Raw genomic sequence first — 13,762 nt, 5'->3', positions numbered from 1 at the left:
CCCTAGGCACGTGCCCTCAAGTGCCTAGTGGCAAATACGGCCCTGTATAGATAGTATACCCACGTAAAATACACCTGTGTATAGCTGTGTGTTCTATGAAGGTATGTGTACTAAGTGTACAGTATTTGTTAATATATGCTCCATTGGGAGGGCGATAGGGGATGGGCTCAGAGGTTAGTCCCAGCCTGGAATTGTCAGAGCAGTAATGACAGGAGGCAGCCTGTCAGAGAGTACAGGTAGTGATTTACTAGCTGTGATCCCAACCTCTGTGCACACTGGTTCTTGCTGTGTGTGGATGATAAACCCAATCTTGCACCAACCAGACAGCATTGCGCTCGGCTCAGTGATCAGTGTCAGTAAATCACTGCTTGGAATGTCTGACTGCAGCTGCTCTCTCCTGTCATTACAGCTGTTGCCAGAGGCTCTCTGCTCTCCTCCCGTCAGCCTGGTGGTGGAGGGGGAGGGAGGAGCCAGGAGAGACTCTGTGCTGGAGGGGGAGAGAGGAAAGCTGCTGCTGAAAGGACTGTAGGAGAGGAGTCGGCAGCAGTGCACAGTGTTATCTCATTCACCGGCCAATACAGAAGCAGGATGTAAATGAAGGCAGAACATGTGACCACAGAGCAGCCAGTCACAGCTCAAGTTTCACTTGTCCTCATGCCCTGTCTTCTTACATCTTTATTGGCATCCTGCCCTGTGTTTATAGTGACGGACGGTACCTGACTGGAGGAGAGAGTTACAGGCAGGCAGAGGTGTGTGCTGTTACAAGAATCCCAGCCATATTACAGTGAAAGCAGATGGAGAATCCTGAAGTCTCTGCAGTGCACAGCTTTGTGTTGTAAGGTGTGTGGTTTCTGACAAATTCCATCAGTAAAAAGTGACTGATCGTAACACTACTGTGCAAAACACATGATCAAAGATGAGTGACAAACGGCAGAAGAGAAGCAGCATTTGGGCTCACTTTGATGACATTGGAAATAGTAAGGCTCAATGCAGACTTTGTAAGCACACACACTCTTTTCGAGCAGGGTCTACCACAAACCTTCATAGGCATATCAGAACTGCACACCCTACAGTGCCTATTGAAGATAGCACGCAGGTATCTGCTCCAGACCATGTGACGGTGACCCCCAGTACATCATCTACTGGTACTGCTGCTGCAGCGTCTACAGCCACCCCTCAGGCATCAGTTAGACCAAAAACTAGTACCTAGCAACATCAGTCCCTTCAGAGAGAATTTTCTCCAAAACAGGGCAGATAATCACAGAGAGAAGAAACCGGATCAGCCCGTCCAAACTGAGGCACTTAGTGTTTCTTAATGCCAATTTGTCCTAATGACCTTCTAAAAATGTTTCACTGTTAAGTTATACTGCTGTTTTGCACATTTTTTGCATTTGTTTGATGTTCTTATAATGAAAAATAATATAAACCATGTTAATCTGTTAACTAGAAGGTTTTGTGTCATTATTTTGGTGAGATTACTGAAGAGCCGATTCAAGAGCCGGCTCTTCTTGCTGAGCCGAGCCGAAAGAGCCGATTCCCCAAAAAAACCCTGAAGTCCCATCACTACAGAACAGGAGGTAGTCATGGGGTCAGTGAAATCCTCGACACAGCTGTGAGTTCATTCCATCCACAGTGTAGCCGGAAATGTGTGTGCAGGGAGCAGGAGGCGAGGTCATAACATGTTCTTCCTCCCGATTCGTCCTATGAGGACAGGCTGTATGTGCAGATGCACCAGCTGAACTGTGGAAACTAAAGTACTAAAGTAGTGTGCGCTGAGAACCTCCACAGCTGGCATCTCCTATCACAGCCTGCAGGGGAGACAGAAGCTCATAGCATAGCTGTGGGCTTCAAAAAATGGTGCTGATCTACCATAGATGTGAGGTGGACAGCCCAGGGGGGCATGCCCAGGTCACAGCTAGAGGCAGGACAAGGCAGGAGATTCGGTCTGACACTAACTGCAACTCCTATGCCCAGGGGCTGCCATATTTGATGTGTGTAAGTGTCAAGCTCAGACACTTACACACCAGTAAATGAAAACGGCAGCCCCCAGTGCCTGAAGATAAAAATAACCAGCTATAAAAAACAGCAAATTTCATTTTTTATTTAAAATTAGTGATTACGATTAGTAATGAGTGAATATACTCATTGCTTGCGTTTTCCCGAGCACGCTCGGGTGATCTATGAGTATTTGTTATTGCTCGGACATATAGTTTATCACCTCAGTTGCATGATTAACAGCTTCCAGATACGCTGAATACATGTGGGAATTCCCTAACAGGCAGGCATTCCTCACATGTATTCAGATTATCTGGAAGCCGTAAATCATGCAACTGAGGCGATGAAAACTCTATCTCCGAGCAATAACAAATACTCGGAGGTCACCCGAGCAACGAGTATACTCGCTCATCACTAATTACGATATATAAATCAATAATTATTAATACAAAACTAAAAATTGCAGCACCTTCCCTTGAAAACAGTATATACTCATTGAAAGTCGCAATGTAAATTTATATGCGTAAGAAAAACACCAGCTGGCTATTGTTCTTATTTTATTAAAATAGCATATTCAACCACCATAAACTGATAATACTTTATTTTCTTTATCCAAGAATACAATTAACAACACAATAGTGATTCATAATATTCTTATTTATCAGAGCTGCTTTCTAATTGAAATTTACAGCTTTGTGAACATTGAAGAGAACAAAGATGAGGTTTAAGTAACAAAAAAAAAACGACAAAAGAAAATAACAGAAAACCACAAAGCTTACCCACATGTTCTCCCACTCTTCAGGAGAATATTTAAATTGGCAGTATGAAAGAGTGGACCCTTACAAGACTGCCCCATGTAATGCATAGAGTACATACCATATTAAAGTACCTACCATATCTTTCATACATATATAAATAAATTGGCATTTTTATTTCCATGTTCACATCAGCTTCAAAAAGAAACTAGTAATTTAAACCCGTTGTACTCGGCAGAGTCTGAAAAGGACTAAATGGTGATTCTTAGCTGGCCCCACCACCAGCAATAGGGCTGACCTGTCCTGAGACAGTTGCCAAAAACAGTCACAGCAAGATATAAAAAATGTGGAGATTTCCATGGATTTCCTACTCTACTGTACATAGAAAGACATCTTTAAAAAGTGCAAGGCAATGTTTGCAGTTCTCAAATGTTAATAGGCACATCCATTCCTTTAAAGCAAGCTTCATAGGGAAATTCCAGTTTTATTCTTCATGATACCCCCTCAGAAGTCTATTTTCTTGTAAAAGAAACAAGGGGAAAGGGAGAACAAAAATTACATCCTGTAAACCATCAAGATAGCCGTTCTTCTTCACGGAGTGTTCAGTTATGTCGCATTCTACCTTTTTTTATTCTTGCCGGTTTTGGCTTGGGTATATATTGGTTATTTGCTTGGTATTCAAGTTCTTTGCTAAAGTAGTGAATTGTTTTATTCAAGCCTTCCTCTAGTGGAACCTGAGAAGAAAGAATAGCGAGAAAAACCATGTTACGGTAGCTTTCCGAACTTACAACAACCAGTCAACAAGCAGTAATAAAGCAACTGAAAAACATATAGCGTTAAAGAAATAAAACCTATATAGTATCTATTAATCTCCAACTGTACTGAGGCAATAATGCTATGATTAGCTTCCAGTATACATACCACAGGTTCCCATCCAAGTAGAAGTTTGGCTTTCCGGATATCTGGTTTTCGCCTTTGTGGATCATCTTGAGCTTCTGAAAGAAACTGTATTTCTCCACCACTCCCTATAATGAAAGAATAAACACTTAACAGTGGTTTGTGTTTTTTAGAACCATTAAAGCAAAAATAGATTAGTACTACCCTTGCCAAGTATGTACTTCTGAGCAAAATTGTACCTGAACCAGGGCAGCATGATCTTCCTTGGTTGACACTCGAATGTTGGCATCTTGCAATTAGTGGACCCCAGCGATGTCATGAAGTGCATCTTACCATTTTATTGGATGGGTCTAAGTAATTGTAAGAAGTGCCCATTATGTTGGCATTCAAATGATGGACCAGGACATTTCCTCTTCCTGGGATGGCAGCCACGAAGTACAAAAAAATGGCACCGGACCAAGTTAGTGGAAATCTGGCACTCATCTTCATAAGACTTACAATCTTAAGTGCAGTGTCACAGGTGTCTAATGTTTCCCATGGATAAAAATATGGCTGGCCTACGATGTTCAGACACCAATTTAACACGTACAAATTCTATCAAGTGTTTTTCAAGCACAGAACTATCACATATTCTAGTCTATCTATGGTGCAGTTTATAATGTCTATTTTGGGGCAGAACTCTGCAAAATTACCCAAAGACATGTCTGATTTTGATCTGGACCACAGATTAATCTTGCCAAGTTTGCAAATTTGTCTGTTTGGAGCCATTAAAGACAAAACATGGCAACTTGCATATCACATGTGCTGTCCATTTGATAATAGAAGCCTGAGAAACCTAGTTTTTCTCTAGTCACCCTCCAGGACAGCACCATAGGAGGATACTCCCGGCCCTAATAAGGACAGGAAGCAAAGGGTTCAAATAGCCTCCCCACTTCCTCTCCAGTGTTTTTTCCCATCACTATGGGGCATGAGGAGGTCCTCCGGCAGTGCGCTGTGGCCGGCGACAGACTGCCTAGCGAACCATTTTCAAAGCCGGACAGCTCAGGCGATCGCTCCTGCCTTCACCTCCTGATAGCTGATCCCATCTCTTCTGGACACAGTACTCTTCCACTCTACCTGCGCCTTCGATTAAAGCAGAGTGGCAGGAGCTGGGGGCCTTTCTGAGCTCCCCGCCTCTCTTCCACCTCATGTTGTGTCAGGGGTGGTAACTAGAAGTGATGTCAGACGCAAGCGGTGACGGTGGTGAGGTGACGTCACTTCCGGTTTTGTTCCACGGTGGAATGAACCACCAGAAGAACCGCTTGCGAGGGCACTTGCGCTTACCGGGGCATAGTGGATCGAAGCGCACCTGGCATCCTGGGATCTTTGGGTGAAGCACACCAATAATGGCTGGAATAGACTGCCTCTGGAAGATATTTCAAGGAGAGGGAGAGGATCATCCCATCAGGATGTCGCGCTGGGATCTCGGCTCCTATATAAGGAGCCTGGATAGGCACCACAAGGTATGCTATGATGGAGGGTGGTTGTGCTACATGCGCTGCATCTTCAGAACACATCACGGTCCAGAACCCAGTAAACCCAGTAAGTACCTGGCCATGGTGTCTATCTTTGGAGCAGGAACGTCCTTAGAAAGTAGTACTTACTCGCCCCTTCTCTCCTCTTTTTAGAGCGACAAGGATCCTGCTCCAAAATGGCAAAGCAAGTTGTCTCATAAATGTGCCATATGTCTTAAAATATTACCTTCTTTACACAAGAAACAACTGTGTCAAGACTGCACAGACAAAATTGTTAAAGAGGAACAGCCCTTTTTGGATAGAAGAGTTAAGGGGAATGGTTCGCCAGGAAGTCCAATCATCCCTAGCCTCTTTTCCCCCAGTAATTCCCAGTAACGTCATCAGGGGCAAAAAAAGAGGAAGATATCCATAGAGGAGCAGTCTGACTGACTCTCAGGGAGGTCTGGGATACTTCACCAGTGAGTGGTGGGAAGGCGGCAAATCTGTTTTAGGTACTAAACAGTCCCAAAGCAGTAAAAAATATTACTTTGCATGAGAAGATAAGGAAGAGCTTTTGACAGCGGTGTGAATAGTGGTTAAGAACACAGTTCAGGACGTAATGTTTGAGGGTCTAAGAACTGAGAAGAAATACTTCCAGTACATGAGAACGTACAAAAGTGGATACTGAATGAGTGGGAACTGCCAGAAAAGAGTTTAGTTAACACCTATATAGCTGAAAAGAAGACTGCCGCTGGAGGAGAAAATATCCAAATGCTGGACAGAAATACCAAAAGTGGATATTCAAGGAGCAAAGGTGACAAAAAGACGACCTTTCCCTTTGAAGATTCCTTCCAATTACGAGACCCTATGGATCGCAAGACTGATTGTCTGCTGAAAAAATCCTGGGAGACGTCCGTGTGTTCAAGAGAAGAACTATTGAGGTCTATAAAACGCTCTTACAAAAAGCCACGGGGTTCCTGGCCGACACCATCACAGGGTCGGTAAAGATGGCAGCTAGATCTTTGGTCTTATCGAATTCAGCTAGAAGGGCGTTGTGGCTGAAGTTATTGAGCAGAGACATCGCCTCAAAGATCAAACTTTGCTCTATTACCTTCAAAGGGGAGTATATGTTCGGACCAGCCCTGGACGAATTATTGGAATCGATAACAGACAAGAAGAACGTGCTGCCAGAATCCAAAGAGGCCAAGAAAAGAAACTGTCCTTTCGTCCCCCTCAATTAACTGTCCTCGTATAGATGAAAGGGGGAAACCGGATGCTGGAGCTGTCCCAAGGGAGAGAGAGAGAAACATCTTGCTCTCCCAGGTACAATGTCAAGAAAAACAAAGACATTGAATCTGTAGAGGGTCGCATCTCCGGGTTTCTCTCCCAGTGGGAACTTCTTACCACCAATCAATGGGTGCAACAGTCTGTCCAAACTGAGGTAAAGATAAAGTTCTCCTCCAGACCTCCACAAATATTGAGAATAACCTCCCTATCATCTCAGGAGTTACAAAGCGCCTTAATGACTGGTCTCCAAAAGTTACTCTCTGCCGGGGTGGTTTCCCCAGTTCTGAAAACAGAGTGCTGATCAGGACATGATTCCCACGTGTTCCTAGTATTAAAAAACAAAAAAAAACACTACAATAAATTTAAGATCTCTAAATATGCATATAAAGTACAGGAGGTTCAAGATGGAATAGTTAAAAAGCACCATTCCATTGGTTGGACAAGGCTTCGTAATGGTAACAATAGACCTCCGGGATGATTACCATCACATTCCCATTCACCCAACACATTAAAGATATCTGAGGTTTGCAGTAGCTCAGGGACGGCAAATACGTCGCTATCAGTTCAAAGTCCTCCCATTCGGCATTTCTTCGGCACCACGGTTCACCAAAATAATGGTGGAGGTGACTGCGACCATCTGGAACAAAAATATCTGTATTGTGCCTTTACCTACTCCTAGGCAAATCAGAAACTGTCCACGAGGGCCACATACGAGAAGTTCTCAGTCTTACATCTTAGGGATGGTTAATAAGCTATCAAAAATCCAATCTGGTTCTATCCACCAGGAGCATCATCTTGGGAATAATGTTAGACTCACAATACCAGATATCTCAACTGCTGAAGGAGAAAAATACTGATCTGGTCCAAGATAACAGCCTTACGTAATCGAAGAAAAGTATCTCTCAGGTCGGCAATGTCAGCACTAGGGTCCATGACCTCCTGTATCCCAGCGGTAGCTTGGGCTCAGGCACACACAAGAGGTTTGCAATCCCACATTCTACCTGGCTGGGAAGGTGCCCTGGGGTCCCTGGGCAAAACTATTCATTTACCAGGTCGAGTAAGAGCCTCCCTCAGCTGGTGGCTCAACCTAAAGAATTTCAGCAGGGGAGTAGCCTGGGATCAAAATCCCTTATCAACAGTCACAATGGATGCCAGTGGAAGAGGATGGGGAGCCACGATCTCCCATGCCACATTCAAGGGGGTATGGTCCCAAGTTTTCAGCATTCACTCTTGCAACTTCAGGGAGTTGAAGGCGGTTGAGGAAGCACTAAAAGCAGCAGTTGACTTTGTAAAAGGGATTCATATAAAAGTATATTCGGAAAATAGACTACAGTGTCTCATCTGCGACGCCAAGGGAGCATGAGACCCGAAAGCCTGAAGGCAATTTCAAGCAAGATTTTTGCTTGCACAGAACGTCACATGCACTGCCTATCTGCATTCCACCTAAAGGGAAAACCGATACACCCAGGAGAATGGAGCCTAGGTAGCGGAGTATTTCAGGTGTTAACAGAAAAATGGGATATCCCAGAAGTAGACCTGCTTGCTACTCATCTAAATACAGAAGTGAGCAAATACTTCTCTCTAGACAAAATTACATGGATAGCGGTGGATGTTTTAACCCACCGCTGGAACTTCAAGTTGGCATGCGCCTTCCGTCCGATTCCTCTCCTATCAAAGACGTTGCAGAAAATAAGGAGGGACAATACAAAGACCATACTAGTAGCGCTTCATTGGTCAAGAAGAAGCCGATTCGGCTCTCTGAACAATTTATAGGTAGATGGCCTGCTGGTTCTTCCACCAATGGCCAATTTGTCACCCGGATCCTCAAACCTTACAGCTTGTGGCCTTGCTTCTGAATCCATCATCCTAAAGGCTAGAGGTCTCTTGAATAAGGTGGTAAAGACTATGGATGAGCGAATAGCTTCCGATAACTCCTTATCCGAATAACTATAGCGCTTACCGAATAGCTGCATCAGGACCCCGGATACCTGGAGTGCTCCCGATAATCATCTGTTTCGCACCGCAGTTGTGTAACAGTCACAACATATGCACGGACAGACTTGATTGTTGGGCTCTCCCTGTATGTGTTGTGACCGTCACACAGCTGCGACACATGCAGCTGCGGTGCCAACAACTGATTATCGGGAGCGATCTAGGTATTCGGGTTCCCGATGCAGCTATTCCGGAAGCACTATAGGTTTTCGAATAAGGAGTTAACCGAACCTATTCGCTCATCCCTAGTTAAGACACTTCAAGGAAATCAGTAACCAATTCTTATCTACAACACAATATGTAAAACCTTCATTTTCTGGTGCGGTTCTAACCAGCCGAATGAATTAGATCCCAATGTGGGGCAAATCCTCGATTTCTATTTTTTTTTTTTTACAGAGTGGGCTGGAGAAAATTCTGAAGACTAGCACTTTGAAAGTCCACGTTGTAGCTCTCAGCTTGTACTTTTACCAGACTCTAGTTGCCATCACTGGGTGAGAAGATTTATGGTTGTAGCCTTTTGTCTACAACCTACGGTTCCCAATTTGGACCCAGCCAGGGATCTGAATGTGGTTATCAAGGGCCTCACAATACCTTCATTTGAACCTATAGAAATTATAGACTTGGATAAATTGTCTTGGAAAGCAGTTTTTCCTGTTGGCCATCACGACAGCAAGAAGAGTGGGTGAACTACAGGCTCTCTCAGAGAACCCTACTTAAGAATCTTAGAGGACAGAATTATTTTACGCCTAGATCCATCCTTTTTACCCAAGGTATCCTCAGAGTTCCATAGGTCCCAATAAATCGTACTGCCTTCTTTGTCAAAACTCGTCCAATCGTAAAGAAACGGAGTTTCAAACTCTGGATGTATGAAGAATCATCCATCACTATCTTCAAAAGGTGAAGACTCTGGAGGAAGGACCAGAAAATCTTCATAAAACAATTTGGGAAAAATAAGGGAAAGAAGACTTGCTCTTTGAAGAGCATGATCGCAAATTGGATTAAGAAGGCAATATGTGGAGCTAACGAAAACCAAAAGTTGGTACCTCCAGCGAAATTTACAGAACAATCCACCAGAGCTGTATTAGTCTCATAGGCTAAGAGGGCAAGCGCCTCCATCAATCAGATCTGCAGAGCTGCCACCTGTTCCTCGGTCCATACTTTTTCAAAACATTACAGACTAGATTTAATGTCTAATACCAATTTGGCCTTTGGAAGGAAGGTTCTCCATGCCATCTACTGTCACTCCCTAAAAATGATTCTTTGGCATTCCTCCTATGATGCAGTCGTAGAGAAAATAAAATTAGACATATTGGTATTTCGATGTATAGGAACCCACCACGACAGCAGGGGTAATCCCACCCTATTTTGTTGTTTCATTTGGGTGATTTAAAAAAATATTGAAGCATATCTGGGTATTCCTTTATAAATACACTAGAGAGAGGAAGGTACACTAGGCAGTCTGTTGCCGGCCACAGAGCACCGCAGGAAGACCTCCTTATGACCCCTAGGGTCAGGAAAAAAAACAAAACAAAACACTGGAGAGAGGAAGTGTGTGTGTGGGGGGGGGGGGGCTATTTGAACTCTGTTTCCTGTCCCTATTAGGGCGGAAAGTATCCTATGGTGCAGTGGTGGAGTTACTAGAAATAGAATTACCGGTAAGTAATTTTAATTTTTTCCTTTTGCATACGAGAAAAGACTGAAGAAAATGATTGTAAAACTGACAGTGGCAAACAAATGAAAAATTGGTCATTTTTTGTATACTAGAAAAATGATCATTGCCCATCCTTCTCACACATTTTAATTAAAAGTCACAAATGAGGTCCAGCATGGTCACAGTCAGCAGACCTGCTCTATTTTCCAGTGGCCAAGTGGATATGCAAGAGCAGTTTCCATTTCAATTAAATATGAAGAATGGAAACAAAACAGCAACATTTAACAGTTTATTTACTAGATACTATTTTTGCTGCATAAATTTAGAGTGGCAGCATAATTACAATATTTTTATAAAAACTCTGGTTATGAAAATTGTGGGATATTTGATAATGCAAAAGAAAATGCACAGCGGTACAGTGGGTGGAGACAGTGAAGGCCGCCAATCAGTGATCAGACCGACCCACTGGACCTCTAAGCCAAGAATAAGCAAGGATATAACTTTATATACGTTATACTGAATCTCTCTCACAAACGTCCACTATACATCATTCTGCTCAGATGCTCCTTCACTGTAACAATGTCAATAGATTTCATGCAAATGGTCTCTTCAGAGAGGAAGAGAACTAGAACTCTAGTGCCATCTATTGGAAGTAGCAATCCTAAATAGATTTCATAGCGTTTTCAAGGTGAGGTTTCCTTTCAATGCAAAGATATGTGTTGTAAGGACAAACTGATATTTGGAACAATACTTTTTAATTTAGACAGCTATGTGGCAGAACAGTCTAAGCTGTAGATTCTTCTTCAACATCCAAGTGATTCCATGGAAAGCATTATTTATAGACTGGGATATGGCAAATTTATAAGCCAACCATAGTGCATGCCAATGGGTTCAGCTATAAATCAATAAACCACTTGAAAGAAAACAAAATGGTATCAATACTAATCAAAGACCTTTATCAGCAATTCACACAGTACACATACTGTCTACAGGTATTGAAAAATACAGAGTGGACTAACAAGTCCCCATTTACAGTCTGAGGGGAGAGTACGTATAATTATCCATCTGGTGATTACACATCTATTCAACAATTAGCAGGATTTCTCAATGGGGCGAGAACTCACCAACAAGTTGCTTAATTAATCTGGCAAATTCCAGGATGGTGTGCTCTTCTGGGTTTCCCTGTGGAGGAGACAACAGCAGATTAAAACTTTAATTGCAAATTGTAATTAATAACTTCACTGCTGAGATTAATGATTACCGTAGCTTTAAAACTTTCTTCCGGTTACTTAGCCTTCAAATACTTTTCCAGGTGAAATTTACAATATTGAACAAAATGATATTGTAGATTAGTTTTACCCTTCAGCGAGTCACGTGCCAATCAATGTGTTGCCTCCCTACCATACTAATGTGGTTACATGCTACCCTGGCTTTAGGCTATGTGCACACGATGCGGAATTTGCTGCGGGTCCGCAGCAGTTTCCCATGCGTTTACAGTACAATGTAAACGTATGGGAAATAAAAAACGCAGTGCACATGCTGCGGAAAAAACGCGCAGAAACGCAGCGGTTTACATTCCGCAGCATGTCACTTCTTTGTGCGGATTCCGCTGCGGGTTTACAACTGCCCTTATGGAAATCCGCAGTGGAAACCGCGATAAATCCACGGTAATTCTGTGGTAAATCCGCAGCGGTTTACCACTGCGGATTCATCAAATCTGCGGGAATCCGCTGCGGAAAAATCTGCAGTGGACACAGACATCGTGGGCACATAGCCTTAGAGTCATCCACAGACCACAGCATGTCAATTTACATCACTCGCAATATACTGCTTGTCACTTTATGCTGCAAGTCCATAGAGGAAGTCAGTTTACATTACAGATATTCTTAAAATGTCATACCCAGCTCTGCTACATTGGAAAGGGGTTGAATGTGGGACACACAACCCTAAAACATTTGTAACTGATTGTTGAAGGAAAAAAATGCAACAAAATAAAAAAAAAATATTAATGTCAGTTTACATGTTGAGATCACTGACATTACTAAGGCTGTGACCATACAGTCCTGGGAGATCTCACATTACTGCACACGTCTTTTCAGGCAATTGAAGGTTTTGGTGCAAATCGCAATACTGCAAACTAATATATATGCCAGGATCTTCAAACCTTTTAAATTTTCACTTTGTGAGAAAGGTTTTGAAAAATGCGATCATCTCCAGAACATACCCATAAATAAGCCTCCCAGTGACATTATTTAACAGGAGAGTAGATCCCTAGTAACACTGAAATATTGACTTTTATAAATTGCGCCCCATACCTGTATTGAGTCCCAGAGGTATGGCGTCTCCCCGTTTCAGCCGCCTATCATCCAGCTATTGCGTCTGTGCGCCGCCTCCTGTGTTGTGTTTACATGCCCGGCACCTGCCCCCATCTCCCTCGGCAGCGTCTGATGAGCTGACCTGCCAGTGAACTGCATGTGGGGAGCTCAGCTCATCAGACGCTGCCGATGGAAGAAAGAGAAAGAGGAGGAGGGAGATGGGGGCAGGCGCCGGCCATGTAACAGCAACAAAGGAGGCGGCGCACAGACGCAAGAGCTGGATGATGAACGGTGAGGAGGCGGCTGAAACAGGGGGAGACACCATACCTCTGGGACTCAATACAGGTATGGGGCGAAATTTATAAAAGTCAATATTTCAGTGTTACTAGGGATCGGAAACATAAGAGCCACCTTCACAGAATGCAGCCTTAGTGCTGCTGAAGGTGCCTCTTACTTAAAAACGCAATCACATTTGGAATCACATTTCTAGGCGATGCCCAGGAGTAAAAGGAGGGAAAGACTGACATTTAATCCCAGATTCATAAAAGCGATTATGCCAGAATTCTAGCAAAAAAAAAAAAAAAAGAAAAGCGCAAGCAGCCACAAAATCTGGTCACGATGTATTTTTGGGGTTTACTTTTGCATATATACTTTAAGTTCGATAATGAAATATTACAGCAGAATGTAAATGTAAACCCAGAAAAAGGAAACTTACCAGATTCACGGGACTGCTGACATTGCTGTTCATTAAAGCCACAAGCCCATTAACCAGGTCACTGGCAGAGAGAAGAACCAGTTCATTATTAAGGTTTCTTAAAAATCGGTCATTAGTTACTACTTTTTGGAACTACGGTCTGTTGGTATTGTTTTCTGTTAAGGGGTTGTTCGGTCTTCTGATGAAAGTCTGCAGTCACTAGACTTCTGAATTTATCCGTGCGTCCACTACACGCTGTCAAGATCCTACTGTGTTGTCAGTGACAGCGGGCTGTAACGTGACCACAAGGAAGCGATCTCAATATTTCTGGCCACATTCTGACAAGACGTGCCTGGCCTTGCTCAATTCATCTTTATTGATGCTGAGCATGTTTTACTGGCACCCGACTGCATGTATGCAAAACGTAAACTTGTAGTCATGCGACTGCCCGCTCTCACCAGAGACACCAGTGAATCCAGGCAGCTCATGCTGTAAGAATTCAGAAGTCTGCAATCACATGGCATTTATTAGAAGGCTGGACAACCCCTTTAACCAATACAGGTAGTGGCTTGCGAAAGCTTTCACACACCTTGGCATTTTTCGTGCTTTGCTACCCTCAAACCTGCAAATTCACTTTTTTTGAGGGTTTGCATCAGTTCATGTGAAGAACATGCCTACAACTG

The 13,762-nt window shown here is 43.2% G+C and overlaps 1 protein-coding gene across 3 annotated transcripts in view; it reads right to left on the bottom strand.

Moving 5' to 3' along the window:
• Positions 1 to 2,539: 2,539 nt before the first annotated feature.
• Positions 2,540 to 13,762, bottom strand: part of UXS1 (UDP-glucuronate decarboxylase 1) — a 145,824-nt gene continuing 134,601 nt past the window's right edge. For 2 of the 3 annotated variants that reach the window (XM_069757576.1, XM_069757577.1), the window contains exons 12-16: positions 13,101 to 13,161; positions 11,195 to 11,252; positions 3,672 to 3,775; positions 3,373 to 3,484; positions 2,540 to 3,269 (exon numbers count right to left, since the gene is read on the bottom strand). In XM_069757576.1, coding sequence (XP_069613677.1) covers positions 3,235 to 3,269; positions 3,373 to 3,484; positions 3,672 to 3,775; positions 11,195 to 11,252; positions 13,101 to 13,161 — 370 coding nt within the window. In that variant the 3' untranslated portion in view covers positions 2,540 to 3,234. Of the gene's footprint in view, positions 3,485 to 3,671; positions 3,776 to 11,194; positions 11,253 to 13,100; positions 13,162 to 13,762 lie in introns of all 3 variants that reach the window. The other variant, XM_069757578.1, reaches the window with a different exon arrangement.

This window comes from Ranitomeya imitator, chromosome 3, assembly GCF_032444005.1.
Source record: "Ranitomeya imitator isolate aRanImi1 chromosome 3, aRanImi1.pri, whole genome shotgun sequence".
Lineage (NCBI taxonomy): Eukaryota > Metazoa > Chordata > Amphibia > Anura > Dendrobatidae > Ranitomeya > Ranitomeya imitator.
The sequence above is the reverse complement of the archived record's forward strand: the minus strand, read 5'-3'. Positions and strand labels throughout refer to the sequence as shown.